Here is a 20,784-nt window from a genome sequence, read left to right on the forward strand (position 1 = left end):
AGTTACATAAATGTATAAAATATCAAGTGAGTTATTCATGTATTTTTACAAGAATAATGATATTTGCTGCATGTCTCAAAGTATTGATTACGCGCCAGTTGTCCATTCTTCTGCCTCTGCCGCGCCAATCACTGCCCAGCGTACTCCTCCTCATCCAGCCGCCATTCCCTGTCCAGCTGACCTCCACCGCCTATGTAAGCCTCACTCTGTTTGCAATATGCTGCCAGAATATAAGGTCCTTTAGCCTTGTTGAAGTATTCCTGTATCCTGTCTTGTATTCCCATGTACCAGTACCTGCTCAGTCCCCAGGGAGGAGGGTTAGGCTGCGGAGGGGAGGGTTAGGGATAGGCTGAGGGGGGGGAGGGTTAAGGATAGGCTGCGGAGGGGAGGGTTAGGGATAGGCTGAGGGGGGGGGAGGGTTAAGGATAGGCTGCGGAGGGGAGGGTTAGGGATAGGCTAAGGGGGGAGGGTTAAGGATAGGATGCAAGGGGGGAGGGTTAGGGTACTTATCTAGTTGGTTCGGGATTCTGACTGTCTGGATGTGACTGCCGACCATCAGCATCCCATACCCAAACCATTAATTTGTACTGAACATTTATTAAGACATGGCGATTACGTGTTACCGTACATTAGTAAGGAGAAAGGACCACCAGTTGATGCATTTCCAATGTATATTTTTGGGCCAAGTTTAATAAGCAGAGGGATCTGGAAAAAATAAACAAATGAAGCGCCATGGTGATATAATAGATTCATTTCATTTCACTAATTGCTATGGATAACCAATTAAAAACTAGTTATAAATATACCTCGCTGACAAGTATGAAGACTGCTCCAAACAGTGTGATTAACTCCCCCGCCAGCCTCAAAAAATCTTCTGTAGTGTTATAGGATTCCTAAGAATTATATAGTGTTATTCAGAAAATTATGTATTATATGGATTCATCCTATATTTTATAGTTAAGTTAAAATGATTTCCTCCAATTTACTATAAACTACTTACACAGATTTGTTTTGGTCTTTTCACGGTTATGTTATCCTCTTCGTCACTCTTCAAGGGTTTCAAAGGGCGGAAGAGGCTGACGGTTGTAAATATTACCATGTATGCAAGATAACTGACCATCCAAACAAGAAAGCTCTTATAACCAAATGACTTCCATTTCTGGCTTAGCAGCTCTTTTATCGGTGTTACATCAACAAGTTTACGGACCTTGAATTAATGGATATAAATGCACAAGTCAACATAAAGGAAACTTTCTGTGTTAGGCTGCAGTTAGTATTACTGTATATTTGTATATTTGGTATATATAATTAGCTTTAGAAGCAAATGTTGCAACATACAAGTCAATTACTGTATAACACTGACTTTATTTAGATTGTGATGAAGGCTCTCTTTTATAACCCAAATATATGTAACTTAATAATTTAGATAAATAATAGTCCGGTTAGTGTTGTGTATTGTAAGAATCAAACTATGTATCTGGAATTTGAGTCCATTGTCTGCAGCATACCTCATCTCTGGGTAACATAACACTATATTATCCGTTGTATTGTTCATTGCACTTGCACATGTGTTTTTGAAATTCCCTGTAATCAGCTCCTATCTTTCCCATTTAGTGACTCAAGTAAAGATTACTTAATGTGCCCCACAAGCATATCCATCAAAAGATGTATACAAGAAAAAGCACATTTTGTGTGCAAATGCTCAGTTAAACAGATCTAAAGATGCGTCCAGCTATACATTAGCTTTACCCTATTTGCACACGATATAATAATGTAATAGGATGTCATATACGTAATAGAGAAAAGTGTCTTGGCAGTTTGGACCTCATTCAGAGTCGGTTGAAGCGGCCGCTCGGTTGTACGGGAAAAGGGGCCGTATATGCAAATGATTCCCTCGCAAGTTGCGTCCCTAAATTCGGATCGGTAGCTGGCCGACCAAGGGGAGGAAGCGGTCGGAAGACAAAAAAATACGCCCCCTTCTCGTACGCATACACGTCATCTCCGGGCATATAAGGCTTAATCGAGACCATCGGGAACCATCGGAACTGGTCGTAGAGCTTAAGGTTGATCATACCCTCTCTTAAGCTCTACGATCATGTCAGTGTAAAAACCTCCCATGTCACATGTGCCATGATGCTACTTTGTTAATTATGCACTCCCATAAACCGTATGCACTCCCATAAACCGTATGCACTCCCATAAACCGTATGCACTCCCACAAAACGCAGTTTGCATAATTAGGCACGACTGCGTTCGGATCTCCACTCCCCCGTTTTCAAGCACCTTCCCATGTTACCACCCACAAACGCCTCAATCTGTCACTCAAACTACTGACCTGGCTGTGTTCAAGGAGAGAGAAATTTCTGATCGTAGCAGCTAGTTTGCGCACGCGCATTGCGAACTTTACGCATGTGCCGTATAGCGAACATCGGTGGCGTACGACCGTGCGGCCGCTTCGACCGACTCTGAATGAGGTCCTTAGTGTCTTGAGATTAATAAATAATGAAAGTTGAATTTATAATGTAAAATATAAATCAATACAAATTATATAGAAACATCTGGTTTTCATATCAAATGCAAACCTTCTTTGCTGCTGCAGTCTAAATGGGCTCAGCCCTCCAGTACCCGCCTGAGATTAGCCTGAATTACATATATACACACCTACTGTACTTGACCTATGCTTGCCTGTGCCTTCCCTCCCCTGTTCCACTCCTCCAAGCGTGATTAGACGTAAGTGTAAGATGTGAGAAGATTTGCATACGGACGTGTGTACATATTTTGGTGCACATAAATACACAGGGCCTGATTCAGCAGAATGCAGATTCCCGGTGTTTGGGAATCTGCACAGGCGCCAGACACTTTATGCACATGTGCAGAACAGGTCTGCGAATACACTTGTAAACTGTCAGCAGACTGTCAGTGATTGACAGTCACTTGCCGTTTGGGGGTGAGGAGGGGACGGCGACAGCCTCCTTTACCCGAAATGGAAGGGTGTTGCCACCATTAGGGGGGAGGGAAGAGGCCAGGATCTCCGTCGGGTGACGGAGATTTCCTGGCCTCTTCCTGTAAACTGCAGCAGCCGGCTGTGGGACCCTATGGGTCACCGCAGCTGGCCAATGATATGCAGCTTGGTTAAGTAATGCACAGGTGGTGTGATGCCACCTGTGCATTACCATATCTGCAAGGATCGCAATTGCAAAGCTGCCCGAGTGTAGATTTGCAATTACAATCCTTACAGAATCAGGCACTGCAGCTTGCATCCTGCTCAGGACCGGTTGTCACTAGGCAACTTGGATGCCATCTTTTCCGGCCGCAGGCTCCATCAGTTCCACCGACTGCCAGGCAAAAACACCAGACCAGGACTACTTCTACAGTTGCCAAGCGACCAGGAAGCCGGGCAGCCACAAGGACTGCTGGGACCGCCTTTCATTAGTAGGAGTTTGTCTGACATGCAGCATCACAACTGCTTTCAATCCTCAGGAATCCCGCCTTTTTTACATGCAGTGATTTTACATGCAGTGGATCTCCTCATTAGGCATTCAGACTAGCCCCTCCTTGCCAGTTATAGCTTATGCCTTGCGTGTAAGTCTCTGGTCTTATTCGTGATCGTGGGGAATCTCTGCCAGCCAGAACTTCTGCCGTGATCCTGTGAGCAATGTCCTATGCTCCAGTTTTTGTCATGACTACAGTCGCAGTGCTGCACAGTTATTGTTGGAGCACCATCAGCCTTGCCACTTATTCCACCCAAGTGCAGCGACATCAGCCTGCGGCCCTTGCCACTCACACTATCTCAGTGCTGCGACATCTACCCATGGCTTCGCCGCTTATGCAGCATTCCAGCCAGCTACCCAGCCACTTCACTCCACACCCAACTAGTGGCTCAGTCACTCCTGGTTAGTTTACTATATCTGTTTCTAGTCAGATCCCTAGCCGCACACATCTCCAGCGATATCTGAATTACTGTGTAAGCCTCTACTGTTCCAAGCATAAGTCCAGGCGGCAACCTAAGTACCGGTGAGCATGCTCAGCTCTAAGGGAACAATGGGGGCTGTTATAGGCATGATGACCTTGCCAGTGTGACTCTAGAGGTCTTACACAATAGCAGTTCAGGTTATCATAACAAGATATATGTCTAAGTAACGTAAGTCCTTTGGTGCTCCTCTACTCTCCTGCCATCACTGAGCTGGTTGTGTCTAGGTGGAGATGAATACGATTGCAGGAATCTGTGTCTTGTATTGTGTTAGGTCATAATAAACATTCTTGCTGGCATTTAACAGTGCTCTGTTTATAGCATGTAAAATATATTGGTAACAGATAAACATGGGGATAATTGATCAATATTGTACATCTGACAATCTGTGTGCACCCTTGTTGTAGCAAAACATAAACTGATGATTATTTGTGATAATGCTGCAAGCACCACACAATTTAATAAGAGTACTAGTATATACTATATGCATGATCTGTCCCTGTTTTCCTCCATCAGTGATCCTGACATTGGGCCTGATTCATTACTGATCTCAACTGCAACAGCGTACACAGATCAGCCGATGGTGCATGCATCGCAGTGCGCAGCGGCTGAATTGCAATAGTACTGCAAACACGCAGAACACAGGAACCCATGGAGTGAGTGACAGGCTGTCAGCATTTGGGGGTGGTGACAGGGGAGTGGTCGGAGAAACGCAGGCGTGCCTGTCTGTTTGAACGCCGTTGCATGGGCGTACATACATTAGTCACTGCAATGGCATACACAGCTTGTGTACTTACTGAGTGCAACAAGGTTAGCAATTTCTGAGTAAGGTCAGAGCTGCTGTAATTGTGCGTGGGGGGCCGATGTTACCGATGTGTACGCAGGACTGAGATGTATTACGGATGTGAGATAGCGGTAGTGGGTGTCTCTATGCTGGCTGTGCGACAGCTTTGTGATTGCATTCATTAGCATATTTTCGCAGCAGACCTGCGTGCGTAGTCGCAGCCGCGATCGCAATAGCGATCCGTGCTGAATCAGGCCCATTGACTTCAGTTAGTGAGGGAGAATACTCCATGCAGTATAAGAGCTGATCTCCTATCTAACAGTGATTGGCTTACAGTGAGTTACATGAAAGCATACATGCTGTTTTATCTCCTCTCTTGCCCAGAGCACCTCCGACTAATGAACGTCTCTGGCAAAATCACCGTCAGTAGAGCAATCAGAAGTGGTGAACAAAGTATCACTTGGACATAGTGAAATAGATGACGGTGTAATATTACACAGCATCCATTATGAAACCTGTTCTTTTCTCTAACTAAGAAGGGATAAATTGTATATTTTCAGAGCAATATTAAAATCATTAGATTATTATTAACATGACTTTTAGCTTATAATTGTTGACTGCTTATAAAGTACAGGTACTTGAGGAATGAAAACATTAATTAAAAAGAATTGCAAATAATTGTAGTTGGCAAACATTTACGTACAGTATGTTAACATTTGGAGGGTAAAAAATGGCCATTAAAGGGCAATAGCCCATACCGGTCTCTGGGCCTGATTCAGAGCCGGACGCTCTGACCAGAGCGCTCGCTCTGAATCCGTGCCCTCCTACCTAAAAATGGAGCGGCCTCCTAGCCGCTCGCATAGCTGTGGGTGACCACCCACAGCATATGCGAGCGGCCAAAAAGATGGTCGCAATGGTCAAGACCATCACGACCATCGGGCTTGCGACGAGACCCTGAGGTAGGGTCTCGGTGACCGCAAGCCCTGGAGTGATTTAAATCACTCCCACTGACATCACCCAGACGGTAGGCGTTCCCATGGAAACGCCTCCATCTGGCAGCCACGCCCCCGGCACGCCCACCAAAGGGGGCGTGCTGTCAGTCACCATCGACAGCACGCCCCCTTTGGTGCGAGACCCGGAGCGACAGCTGTCCGGGTCTCGCGCATGCGCATGACGGAGCTCCCTCCGTTGTGCGCATTGGGGTATCATCGACCCGCTTGCGAGCGTCCTGCGCTTGCAAGCGGGTCTGAATGACCCCCTCTGTACATGTCACTTCCTACCTACACAATTCTGTTAAAAATATACAGTTGTACTCAAGATGAAAGCTTAACTCGTCACCTCCCTCATGGATTACTGCAACATGCTCCTATCTAACAACATGCCCATCATTGCTACTACAATACATTCTAAATACTGCAGACTGACTGATATTCCTCTTTCATTAATCCATATCTGCTAAATCATTCTATAAATCCCTAAACTGCCTCCCCACATCATGCAAAATCCAATGCCAAATACTACCCTAGTCCCTTACCTACAAAGCAAGGACACCATGCCCGTCATACATGTCAAATCTCATCTCAAAATACTGCTCCTTACATATTTATAGATCTATCTGGAACTCATCTTATGTTTAATAAGGGGATGTGGTTAATATCCCGACGATCGGGACGTCGTCTGCCAAAATCCCGATCCCCGAGAGAACACTGTTGCCAGAAACCCGACATGACTGGGGATGCCGATGTTCGGAATCCCGGCAGCCGACATCCCGATCGTAAGGAGACCAGGGCAAGGTAAATATTAGCTGCAGGGTGGAGGGTTAGGTTTAGGTGCCCCAGGGGGACCTAGGGATAGGCTGCAGGAGGGGTGTGGTTAGGGTTAGGCTCCAGACAGGGGTGTTAGGTTCAGGCACCACCGGGGGGAGGTTAGGGATAGGGACTATGGGGGGAGGGTTAGGCACTTAACGGGAGAGTTAGGGTACGGGTTAGGGAGGTTTAGTATGAGAGTACAAAAAAGGAGGGTTAGGGTTGGGGGTAAATAGGATAGGGGAACAGTACTCACCGTTCCCCTGTTGGGATTCCAACCTTGGGGATGCCGCTGTCAGTGTACTGACAGCCGCCATCTCCTCCGTCGGTATTTCATACCGATTCTCTAATAAGCACATCTAACTCCTGCCTGCAATACTTACCATGCCACTATCCACTTATAGAATTCCCTACCATGACCAATTAGACTCTCCTCCAGCACATTAAACACTATATGGAAATCCATTTCTTTATAAGACCTTACTCTATTCCCACCAATGCTACTCACTTGGGTATACCATAACAAATTGTCACAATCTCCACAGAATCACAGATTTTTGTCAGGGAGCAACAATTGGTAGTGCCTATTTTATGTCCGATGGCTTAAGATTGCTGCACCCCTGCATTTTGATGGCAAATGCAAAGGGTGCAAGAAATCCCCAATCCAGATGTGTCTGCAGTTCCAATTACAAGTAGCATCATTCCCCTACAGCAGTGATTCCCAACCTCGGTCCTCAAGGCACACTAACAGGCCTGGTTTTAGTGATATCCATGATTGTGCACAGATGGTTAAATCAAAATAACTGAGGCACTAATTAAGTCACTTGTGCTCTAGTATGGCTATCCCTAAAACCTGGACTGTTAGTGTGCCTTGAGGACCGTAGTTGGGAAACCCTGCCCTACAGAGTATATTAAAGTGGGATACAGTGTGTTGTCTCCCTGCTGACTGGCCAAGCTTTGGCCTGAGCCACACTACTCCATTAGAATGATCACCCATTGATAGATAACTATAGGGAGTTTTAGCGCACATTGAAAGAGATCTCTGACTCTCTGGGTCATATCACCAATGCATCCACAAGAGCTATGTGGTCACTCAGTCGCCCACTAAGCCATTGAATTTGGCACCTGCTGTCTGAGCCTGAATTAGGAGCCATGGCTACCTACATACAAAAGAACTGGACCTGTGAGTGGCCTACAGTATAAACTGATCTGTCTATGGGAATTCTCTCTTTGGACACATACTGGAGACATCAGCCCTCATATACCTGAATGATATCCTCATTTCCTACACTTGAGTTACCTCATAACCACATGAGAGAAGTACTGCAGTGGCTCCTGGATAATCGACTGATAATTTGCCCAGATAGACAGTGTTCACTTAAGTAGTCCAAAGAAAACATCCTAGGTGACATCATTTCATTACAGGAAATGGAGCTCTTCACTAGTCCCTTTCGCAGAGGTTTCAAGGCAATCCAGAGGATTGTGGGTTTAAGGCCAATAGCTGCCTTAACCAAACATGGACTCCTAAGGACATGTGATCCCCTGCTCGACAGGCTTTTGACACCTAGACACATCTCTTCAAATTTGCCACATATTGCAGTATCCAGATCCCAGGTGGGCTGAAATTTGATGCGTTCAAGAGTGGAGAAGGAGCTGTGGTCTCCAGAATAACAAGTATGTCCTTAAATGTTGAGCCTTATTTTCAAAGATGTTCACCTCCATTAATGTCAACTATCAGAAACAGGGTGTTTCTGGGACTTTTACTCCACTTGTCTGGGTATCAGCCCCAGGTAAAAGGACAGGCAAATCCCTCAAACAGTTTCAGTGGTGCTTGTCTGAGATGCCCAGTACAATTAATCCCAGTTGCTTGTGTGGTCAGAATTATCACGAAACAACCTGTTGCAGTACTTTTCATTTAAACCCAGTTTCCTCCTAGTTTTTCCATGCCCCTTTGGGGTTCCTTCTGCAGACAAACATGTTTTTGTTCTCCAAGAACTGCGAGTCATTGTTTGTAAAACTGACTAGTAGATGACATGTCTGTTCATCTTCTGACCCAATTAAAAGGCCCCAGACACACCGGAAGTTAGAACGCCAGATTTGGTTACCTATGTGTCTAGCTAAAATGGACATGGATCCTGCCTCTCTGCACTGAGGTTCATGGCAATGGTATCCTCTTGGGTATCTCACATAAGCAACACTCTTGTTAATAAGTCTTCCTTTGCAGCATCATCAACACTGATTTCAAACTATGTAAGGGTGGCTTTTACATCATTCGCCCTTACTTAGTGATTCTTTGTGGTTTCTCACAACTGCAACCACTGTGCATGAGGCTTGCCCCATTGACTTTGGTAAATATATCCACCATTGATGATGCCAAAGGTTTGTCCATTTTTGAACTGTAGCAACATTGTGTCCCATTGACAGCGCCAGTGCTGCGGACCAAGCTTTACACAACTCCCAATTAGGAAAAGTTACCTGAATACAAGGTGGGACTAAGGGTCCCACAGAGGCTGCGGTCAAATGAAAGGGACAGTGAGAGGTGCTGGTGAGCCAGACCTTAGTGCTGTGACTATTTCCTAGGTCATTGGTAGGCTGCATCCTAAAGACTATTAATTAAGGCCACAAAATATATGTCTTTACTGTAAATATTTCAGTAGCAAATGCACAAAAAAGGCGTGAGAAACAAGCATTACCCTTTACTGCAGCTCTCAGTATAATCTTATTTGTAATTTGTTAATGATTTTTAAATGTTAATATATGACACAATTAAATGATCTGAAATACAACTGAAATATTTATATTGTATTAATGGTATTACTAATGTGCTTACATAACATACTTTGTGTAGTTAGTCTTAAAAACTAAACTTACATATTTAAAACATTTACCTGAGGCTTTTGACTGGACGTTATAATATCCAAAACTGAATTTTGAGCCATCCATGTATCAATATCAGTCAAGTCATATATGCTGTATGAGATGGTCCCTATTGCCCAGTATGTTTTTTTCTGCCGCTTGACAAGATAGCTGAACATCTGCAATACAGGTAAGACAAAGCACTGAGTCCGTATGCATCTTCTACCTTATATGCCTGTAGCCTGCATTCAACACCTGGAATATGAAAAGTTTGGGGTTTGTATACCTTGACAAGCTCGGTAAGTGGACACAAACTACCCTTCTAAATGAGTGGATATTAAATTAGCATGAACCTCATGCACATCAGTAAACATATTTTATTTCAAATTATTATTGGGTTTCAGGTTTTAAAAACAAAACATAAAAAATAGTAACAATGCAATAACAAATAGTCCAACAATAAAAGAGCTAGGTAAATTAATGAATAAAGAGTTGCAGAGGTCTATGACTATCTCTTCTGCTAGTTACTTTCCATATTGGCAGGACTACAAGGGGGACAAGATGTAATCAAACTTGTCTACATTAACAGCCAACTTTTTCCTTGAATCCAGTTAATAAGTCCACAGGTCAGGAAAGGGAAATCTATTGCCATTGGAAAGCAATGTAGATATATAGATTTGGCACCACCAGCCAACATCACCCCTATACCACTCACAGTAATACAAGACCGCTTTTTTGGAAATGTGATACATTACTTAACAAAGGGATATACTATGTTTTGTTAAGTATTATTTACATGTGGACATGAGAAGTGTAGGTTCAAGTACACTAGAAGATACTTCATCCAACGGCATTGTCCTCCAATTTATGCCTCACATTTAGGGATGAATAGTATGACCACTTTAGCACATTATTTCTGCCTGAAAAAAGTATGAGAAGAGGCCGCCATGTGTCTCTAATAACAAATGGGCATGAAGTAGCTCAGCATGTATAGTCCTCTAAGCTCTTAACAAACAGCTACCCATATTTAATAGAAAAGGGTTTATGTCATAACCAGCCCCCCAAACGATCCATGCAGGTGTCTAACATTTAACTTTTGGACCCATCGCAGCCGTCGCCTCCCACTGCTTTTATTTATATTTTTGGTCACGTGATCATACGCCGCTATGCGACACCAATTTCAAACCCCCTTAGCCTATAAACAGCTGCTGTGTGCACAAACCTGTGCCATAATATTAGGTCAATTTCTTAGCCAAAGAATTCTCCTACTCAGTGTACTGCCATTCAGTGCTACAGACCATTGCTGGTTCCTGACTACATTACCTGTGTCTATGACCAAGACCATTTGCCTGTACAGGTTGAGTCTCCAATATCCAAAATGCTTGGGACCAGGGGTATTTTGGATAATGGAATATTCTGTATTTTGGAATTTTTGCAGTTAATAAATAAATATCTTGGGAATGGGACTCAAATATACACACAGAATGCATGTATGTGTTATGTACACCTTATACACACAGCCTGCAGGTAATTTTATACAATATTTTCTATAATTTCATGGCTCAAACAAAGTTTGTGTACAGAAATTAAATTAATTTATGTTTCATATACACCCTATGCACACAGTCTGTAGGTCATTTTATACAATATTTTTAATAATGTGTGCCTTAGACAAAGTTTCTGTACATTGAACCATCAACAGTCAAAGGTTTCATTATCTCAGTCATGGCAAAAAAAAATCCGTATTTCGGAATATTTGGATATGGGAGACTCAACCTGTATTACAATCTGAACCTGTGCTTCTGACATATTGCGTTGTCTGACCATTCTCCGGATCTCATTTCTGTACCATGCAGTATACCTTATGCCCACAATACTAGCTCGTCACTTTATGGTGGGCAGCTATAGGGATGCTCCCTTCCGTGCTCTTAGCTGCAATGTCCATGCTGCCTTATGGTAGCTCTTGGTGAAGACTGGAGGGGAGGCGTTGGACTCCAGGCCTCGAAACAGACCGTTTTACCTGTTTTTTTTTTTACCAGTCCATTTCTTAAAGTAACTAAATACTTTGTTTTCTTTTTTCAGCTTCCTTTTATGTCTTTCACCAAAGGTTTGCTATATGCAAAGATAGATGATCTCCATGGAAGGGTGTTGATTATGTGTTATGCATTGGATAGAACATATACCCACATAGCAGATTTCTATTGCGTACAAATCCAAAGAAAATAAACAACTCTGGGCCTTATTCAGCAGTGGAGACCAATTCCAGTCCGCATGGAACGCAGCTTCGAAAAAATATGCTAATAGTTGAAAAGCTTACCAGAGCAAAGGGACGCCCACTGCTGCCTTCTCATCTGCGCCCGACGTCACGTGCCTGCGTAAACATTGGTAACATTAATGCAGATCAGACAGCCATGCGGCTATTGCAGCAGGTCTGACATTTCTCAAATACTGCAGAGGTCTCATGCTGCGAAAGCAATTGCGATGGCTAATTTATCCACACCCACGGAATGGTGTTTAAACGTTCAGACACGCCTACGTTCACCTAACCACCCCTCCGCTACCACCCCCCAACGTTGACCATGACATTCACCTTGCAAATAATTCCTATGTGCGTACGTAATTGCAAAGCAATGGAGACGCGTGCGCAGTGCGACTTGCTTGCATGCATAATGGCAAATAATCGCCTGATCTACGTAAATGGCAGAAATGCATCTGCTGCTGAATCAGGCCCTCTGACTGGTAGATAAAAGGACCTTAGTGAAAAACACAGAAGAGAGGCAGGAGAATGTCTGTAGTAAAAGCTGCAGAAGGGCATTTCTGGTTTAATATTATTCAGCTCAGCAGCAAACAGCCTTCAGTATAAATCAATTTCTAATATTCGGTTTTCTTGCTTTTTAATACTTGAAGCTGACAGTGCTGTATGAACATACCAAGATATTTTCCATTACGATATATAAAATGGGAAACGTAATGGCTTGAAAAGTTGACTACTAGGTATTATACAAGAAAACATTTTTGTTACATATTTTATATTAAGTCGCACTAGAAAAAGAAATATGAGTATTTTAAGGTGTAAAATACTTTTAAATGCTCCTCGGTGTGAAAATAACTTTCCTTCCAAAAATGTTCCACATATCTCATACGTGACGGCAGGCTGCATTATTTATGGGCTCACAAGAAAAGGGTATTTCAGAAAGTTAGCAATATAGAAACGTAGCCAACACTTCTAGTGTAGTCACAATAGCGGGAACATAAATAATTGAAGACTGGAGAGACTAACTTCCATGTTTCCCTCATTGGCTGCCAACTTTAATGGAGTAAAGCCATCATTATTTTCTAGATGCTCTCCACAATGAGAATCCTTGAGTGGCACAAGGTCTAAGATGAAGCTGTACATCTGACAGGCCATTTCTTTGTTCTTTTGCAGGACCAGCTTGTGAAACACAGTGTTTCCTAAAACAAATAAGTTGAAATTTAACATTACATCTTTTATTTTATTTTTCCAAATCTGTTTTTAGATTAAAATAAAACTCTTGACAATACTGTATTTGCATTTAAATTGCCATTTTTATAAATGAACTACAGTTACAAATACATAAGGGGTGGGAATGCAAACAACAACAAAAAAATACCAGTATGTCATTCAATTCGGAGCATCTACACTTAGTGAAGAAACAGAATTTAGGAGATGGATTATATGATACTGTAGACAAGAGATCTGGAAGTAGAGACCAGATGGGGCACAGAGGTGGGCTCAGAGTTGCGACATGACTCAACAAAAAAGTGAATAACTTTATCTGTATGATATGCCTCATATATTCCTCCATTTGATCTATGAAATAAGTCAATGACTGGAGGAAAAGTCACAGAGCTCCCATCACATAAACTAGTGTTCCCTGTGAAATCAGGAAGATAAGTGGCCATCAGCAATGCATCTTCCCTCTTGCCACACACACAAAAGTTAATGGGGATTTATAGGATATTATGTTAATAAGGTGATGGGGCTCTGCACTGTAAACAGATTGTGAGATAAATACAGCTTTACAGTGCTTACAGGTCATTAGAATTTTTTGTTTTTGCAGTTTACTGGTCATATGACATTTATTATGGAGTAATGAATGGCATTCATTTGTATGCTGGTCATCATATACTAGTGATCAGCACTAGTAGTGAAATCCAAAACTGCTGGGGAGTTTAAAATGTCTACATGGAGAAAGGTGTCTCAGTGTTCATATCTGCATTGCCCAAATAGTACGAGGAGTAGTAGAGCAGAAAGGAGAACATAGCATTAAAAGGAGAAAAAAATTGATGTAGAGTTAACATGGAGGCAAGATATTAATTATACTGTCCCTAAGATCAAAGGAGATTAGTGTTTACATGAGGTTATCTACGTATATAAAAGATGGCAAACACATCTAGAAAATATACAGTATGAATGGTAATTTCACCTATAATGATGTTATTTACATGAGGAAGCAGAATAAAACCAGGCCAGAAGCCCAATAGGGGTTCTATGCGTCAGGAACTGGTATAAGTTGTTCTCAACTGTGGGTTCAGTAGCTGGGGGGGCTAGGGTGAGTTTTAGGTAGGAGATGGGGAGGCAGAATATAAGTCTTCCACATAGGCTACTCACAGATGTTGGCGAGACCTACTCCAGGGCGTGGCGTCTAATCCACTTGATGGTATTCACCAGTGACCACTCCAAGCGGGATATGGGTTTTGCTGCACCAAGTGAACAGGTCGCGGCCCCCAGAGTAGTATTTGAGAGTAGCAGGAAGACAAGGACAGAACTGGGAATGTGCTGGAGAAGCAAGTAGGAGAATCAGCAAGATGAGGCAGTCACTGATTATGTATGGCAGAGTTAGTTGTACTGGGGAACTAAGACGCTGAATGGTGAAAAGAACAGCTTCGGTGATTCAGTCATTGAATAGCAAAGTAGCTGTGAATCCAGACGCTGAATAGCGATGGATAACAGTACTGGCAAATTTGATGCTATGTTGTGAAGGTATTAGGTGACTGGGAATCCAGATGCTAAATAGCGTTGAGAAATTGCAACTTTATAGAGAATACTAGGCAATAGTGTTTGAGCCTAGGACGCAGTCTCAGCAAATGAACACTAGAGAAGTGAAGTTGTACAGGCAACTTCCTGTTCCGAGAGTTGAACTAAAATACCCTTAGGGAGCTGGTCATTGACCGAACGAGGCAGCTGACCAACCGCAGGCTACCAGTGGAGGATACTAGTCAGATGACATGAACCAATATGGGGGCGCCCATGTCCACGCCCGTGGCAACCAAGACGCACACATGAGGATTCTAGCAGACCCTGGGGAGAATACTAAAGATTCCTAGACCTGGCATCCACACACCTCGGAGCATGAAGACGCCGGCATAGGGGTGAGTAGCAGCCGATCCCAGGCCATATCCTGACACTATGCTTTGTGGCAAGCATTAGTAGCAGTAAATAAGGTAACCTCTTAAAATGACTATATTGTAATGTGTTGTGTTGTGATTATGTATGTATCATGAGATATTGGGAAACATGCAACCCTGTGTGTGTATAAAGTACACAATACTTTGAGGTTTTTTAATCACCAGCATGGTGACCTGCAAATTAATCTTTATGTGTGTGTCCAGCTAGGGTAATTGCTTGTCTGAGAAGATTCCACATGAGGGGGAGGCTGGCAGATATATGTTTAGTCCATTTGTTCTGCAAGCAAATGATGCAACAAACAGATGATGGTTAAATTATGGGGTCTTATACATTCCGAGCTTGCCCTTCTCACCAAAATTAGGCTGGCCTGGATAGTGTCACACCTCTGTACCCTGAATGACAGCATGCTCACCCCCTAGTCACAGGAATGATGTGTTTGCAAGGAGAATCTTGCTAAATTGGACTGACATGGAAAACAGTCAGTGGCTGGGGGCACCCGTCACCTAGATAGGGATAAATACCATAGCCCACGTGCAACACTTTGTACAGTTCTTGGGAGCCAGATATCTTCTTGCTTCTCCTAGCAAACAGGTTCATGCTATGTTAAATTTTTCCTTATAAGAATTATTTGCCTAAGACAATCTTTTGTGTCTTTTTTTATTGTGTTTGTATATACTTTAAGCATTGTGTCTTTCTTATATTAAACTGCACAAGGGTAAACCCAGTGCCTGATGTTAGATAGGAATAAAGGCACAGCTGTAGCAGCAAATTAAGAGGCAATTGCCCACCTCACAGCAATACAAAGAATAAAGAAGGCTGCGCTGCTGTGTCCAGTTGAGACAATACAGTCAACAATGTATAATCGAAGATTTATTTACTATATATATGTATATATATATATATATATATATATATATATAGATAGATATAGATATATAGTAAAATATAAAAACATTCCATATGCACACATATTATCACAGCAATGAATACTAAACTTCATACGTAACATAAAAATTAATTGTAGCAATTGTAAATTGTATCTCTTCTAGCCACGGTGCTGACAAATACATTTAAACGAAACTTGCAGAGTTCTGCATGTATATAATAGCTGGTATTATATAAAAAATAGATTATAGACTACTTTTTATACTATAACTATATATATATTTATATATACATATATATATATATCTTAAATAGCTTATATTGACTGTATTGTCTCAACAAGACACAGCTGCGCAGCCTTCTTTATTCTTTCTCATATTAAACTTCAATTAATAAGTTTGGTTTCTGTAATTTTTATTGGATCCAGTTTGCCTATGGATTTGGCTAGTCCAAGCTATATTTGTACTATAGGTTATTATTTGGTAATGATAACTGGGATTTAAGTGTAATTGTAGTGAAGATCTTAGGCTTCCTATTTGAAGTGAGCAGAACCTGAAACAATCTTAAGTGGTGGCAGTACCTGAGATTTAACAATAAGTGTGCGAATCACGGGGACTGTAATCACTTTTAGACAGACTAGGTAGTTGATATTAACTCTGTGTTATACCGAGTACTATTTTTGTAGAAAAATAGGTTCAGGAACTCATGTGGGGGAGGCGCTGTGGATAATGTTGGTGGAGCTACAGCAGAGGTGTGGCACCAATTGGTGCATAAACAAGACAATCATATATGTCTCCCCCCAGGAAACCCCAGAGTGTCTCCCCAGGTGACCCCAGTGTGTCTCCCAGGTGACCCCAGTGTCTCCCACCAGGTAGGCCCAGTGTGTCAATCCAGCCAGCCCCAGTGTGTCACCCCAGCCAGGCCCAGTGTGTCACCCCAGACAGGCCCAGTGTGTCACCCCAGACAGGCCCAGTGTGTCACCCCAGACAGGACCAGTGTGTCTCCCCAGACAGGACCAGTGTGTCTCCCCAGACAGGACTAGTGTGTCTCCCCAGTCAGGACCATTGTGTCTCCCCAGACAGCCCACAGTGGCTTACCTTATCCTGGGTCTTCCTCCTCCTTTTTGTGCCATGGCTCCTTGGTTCAAGTCCCCTTTGCCTCTCCGGTGAGCGCAGTGGGATGCCATGACGTTATGCCGCAAGTAAAAAAAATAAAATTATTGCACACCGGGAGAGCAATGGCTGGCAGGCTGCGGTGGTATGGAGGATGGCTGCCGGTACGCGAATGGATCATGACTGGCGCCAAATTCAAAATGCCACCACTGTGTCAAGTCTCCAAGGCTGCCGGTCTGCAAGCTGCAATCAGCTTGTGGCCAAGCGCCAAATCCATACCACTGCAACCCAATGCTCCTTGCTGACCGGCAGCTCCGGAACTCTGCTCCTGTTGACGTAATTTATCAAAAGAGCTTCAGGAACGGCGTTCCGGTCCATTCTGGCTTAAAAATAGCCTTGGTGGTCATATTCATATCATGCAGGCTCAAGTGAGTACTGATCATGACAAATTATTGACAGCAGTTAGAGATTGCAATCTCTGGTGTTATAACATTTTAATAAAGGTTTATCCATCTAAATATATTAAAACATTTACCAAGCGAATCTTGTGCATTAAGATGTGCTCCATACTCAACAAGCAGAAGTTTTGTGATTTCCTCATCTCCTGTGCATGCTGCAAATGATAATGGATAGTCTCCTGGAGAAATAAATATTTATTATTACCAATTAATATAAAATTATCATGAATTCTGAGTTTACACATAGGTAAAAATTGTCCCTGTAGTGATTGGTCCTGTATTCCTGGTAACTATGCACCTGTTGCATTCAAATATTGAGGTTGTTATATATTATAATGACCTCTGAACACTAGGGGGACGACTCAGAGTAGTATGCTAGTCGGTCACAATTACGCTTGTATTTTGTGCACAAATTAAATGTACAAGGACAAGGAAATTAAATGTGTATATTTGCCTATATGCTGAGTTGTATGCATTTGCGCGACGGCACTGCTCCTATCCATACGCTTGGCTAAACAGCCGTTATCCTTGTCATTGTACACTTGCACCAGACCTATCCTTGGTGCAAGACATGCAGCTGAAAACAGACAGATCTCAGCATATACACAACGTACCATTGCCTGCAGTTACGTCTAGACTCCCTCACAAAACTTAGCCTAGTTGCAAACATCTTATTGCCCTCCAGTTATGACCATTCAGCTGCGGGTGGAGGTGTGACTGAGTTGAGTAGATGCATATGCTCGGCTATGGACCATGCATAGTGCTAAAAATTGCATGATCTGCCTGCTAAGCGGACTTGTGTGCAACTCTGCATCAGTGCCTAGATGAGCCAGCACATGAATGACTTCTGATTGGATAGCTACAGCACTCTTCCAATCACCATACAGTTGTCATTTCTAGATTCTCTATAAAGAACTTGACACTAATTGTTAAAGATGTTCTGTTAAATACGTGGCTCATTAAATTGTGCAAACATTAGGGATCCCAGGGAGGGGGATCCAACAAGATATTAGCTTGGGGAAGGGAAGAGAGTTAAAAAAAAGACTTTTATTGCTGTGTGTGTTGGTTAAGGGCTCACATAAGTAACAGTATATTTTTCTATGCATACCTATATATTAAATGTTTTATGTCTGAGCCTATCAGTGGGTTCCAGGTGGGCCCAATATTACCAGGCAGCCAGGTATCTGAGAGCGAAGGTAGGCTTTTGGAGACATATTTACTCAAGTGAGGGTTTTTAGAAGTGAAGATGTTGCCCATAGCAACCAATCAGATTCTATTTATCATTTATCTAGCACCTTCTAGAAGATAATAGCTAGAATCTAATTGGTTGCCCTGGGCAACATCTCCACTTCAAAAAAAACTGCAGTTTAGTAAATATACCCCTTGGTGTACACTGCCAGAGAAATAGCCAACATTAAAGAACCATTTGGTTCAAAAGGCACATTTAGGTGAAGATACATTCCAGCCATTTTAGTAACTTAAGGGAATAGGGAGCTTTGGTACAGGTGTAAGTGATATGACAGTTTGTCACAAATAAAAACATATCTAGATATTGAGATTTTTGATGTTTTAATCATCACAGCTTAGCGACAGAAACTCTCAAAAATTCATCCCAACACAGATAGCGCTGCCCATCTTTCTGTCACTGCAGCAGAAATATCCCTTTATTTTAAACATAGCATGGGCTTCAGTGGTAAATGCTGCATTGATGCATTCTACACACTAAAGAACAGCATTTGGATTAGTAATATGGGAGTTGTTTGCTGAGTATCTGTGCAGCAGTGATCTACTGTAGGAATATCTGATGGCATGACTTATTGCACAATCTACTTTCACAAAATGCAACTCATAACCTTAGCACAAATGAAATGCAGAAGAAACAGAAGGCACATTGGTATGGATGTTTATGGTGGCTAGGTAAATGACACACAATTACCAAAGTTTTAAGTTTCAATTACTGCAAAATGCACTGAAGCCACCGCTGTGTCCACCTCAAGCACAGTTATGTAGCATCACTTATGGGTCAGTAAGGTGTAGCAATGTATGGGTACAATAGCTCTAATGAGATAATATGTGTGTGAGAAATCAAAGAACTGATACTTTTCTTTGTACTAGCACTGTCTAGGACAGGAATAGCCAACCCTGGTCCTTGAAAGCTACTAACAGGTCTCGTTTTCCAGAACACCTAGCTGGTGCACGGGTGTAGTTATTTATTACTCACCAACACATTTAAAAGATACACATCTGGAGCTAATTATTTCACTTGTAATTATGTGAGGCCAATATGCACTGTTGGTAGCTCTCGAGGACCAGAGTTGGCTACCCCTGGTCTAGGACAATATGTCTATTTAGGTGTTGCTAAATTTAAACTTTCAGGAATATCTAAACCTCAGTTATGAAGTGAAGAACAAAACCAGAGATGGACTGAGGGCCTGATTCAGCAGTGCACGTTAACGCACTGCTGAACGCAGACTCCCGATGGTCAGGAATCTGTGCAGGCACCTGACATGTACTGCACATATGCAGTATGGGTTATGCGTGAACGCACACAGAGCGGCAGCAGACCGACCACGTCATTCGGGAAATAGACAGCACGCTGGAGACTCAGTTACTCTCTAGGAAGTTCAGGACACCTGCCTGAAATTCAGGAGTCTACTGGAAATTCTAGTGGAGTAGGTACGTATGTCATAGTGTAACATGATACCAGCCTCAAGGCAGCATGTATGTGATGCAGAAGCATGGGGAGGAGGTCCATGTCTGAAGGCTCCAGGGTTATTATTGCTATAAGCCCATATCGCTCAAAGTCTGCTTTCACCATACAGTAGTTACCAGTTTGTGCATTTACAGCCTGTCCTTTGCTCTGTGATATATTGCAGACTCAGGTTAGATACACATGGGTACTTGCGGTCTGTCAAATGCTTTTTATTCATCAGAAAATCTCCTTTATTTTTGATCATCACTGTTAGCATGAATAATGCAATTCTAGTAAAGTAATAGGCGGGGCACTGTTTCTGTGTTGTAATTGTTTCCAATAGAAAGTTTTGTTATTGGTACAAATGAATAACGGCTGGTTTAGCAGAGATTACGGACAAGATATGTAGGCTCCAGTGGTGTCACTGGGGTCGGTGATACCCAGTGCCCCTATATATCTCCTCTGCACATGCCAAAGGGCCGAGCGACCTAAAGGGGGCATGGGCTTGAGTGGAAGAGACGTGGCCTCACGGCACACCCGAGGAGCTGCTCACTAACATCAGCACCCAGTTGGTCACTGAGGAGCTGGCACTTTGGTGTCACCCCCTCGGACAACATAATAAGCCAATGGATATCCACTTTATCAGCATAGACACCTTACTCTGCTCAGATTTCTCAGAGTTATAATGTATTGTTTTGGATATGTAAAAAACAGCAAAATATATGAAAATATACAAGATCCTTTGATGTAGTTTATATTTATCTTTAAAGTGTGCTAAAAGAATACACGAT

The 20,784-nt window shown here is 42.6% G+C and overlaps 1 protein-coding gene across 1 annotated transcript in view; it reads right to left on the bottom strand.

Annotated features, from left to right (window-relative positions):
* Positions 1-20,784, bottom strand: part of LOC148538714 (transient receptor potential cation channel subfamily V member 6-like) — an 89,716-nt gene that overhangs the window by 17,950 nt on the left and 50,982 nt on the right. Inside the window, exons 5-10 of the mRNA XM_088452318.1 lie at positions 17,379-17,480; positions 12,696-12,868; positions 9,448-9,594; positions 1,001-1,207; positions 807-893; positions 629-705 (exon numbers count right to left, since the gene is read on the bottom strand). Coding sequence (XP_088308444.1) covers positions 629-705; positions 807-893; positions 1,001-1,207; positions 9,448-9,594; positions 12,696-12,868; positions 17,379-17,480 — 793 coding nt within the window. The remainder of the gene's footprint in view (positions 1-628; positions 706-806; positions 894-1,000; positions 1,208-9,447; positions 9,595-12,695; positions 12,869-17,378; positions 17,481-20,784) is intronic.

This window comes from Taudactylus pleione, unplaced genomic scaffold, assembly GCF_031769625.1.
Source record: "Taudactylus pleione unplaced genomic scaffold, aTauple2 ptg000037l, whole genome shotgun sequence".
In the NCBI taxonomy this organism is placed as follows: Eukaryota; Metazoa; Chordata; class Amphibia; order Anura; family Myobatrachidae; genus Taudactylus; species Taudactylus pleione.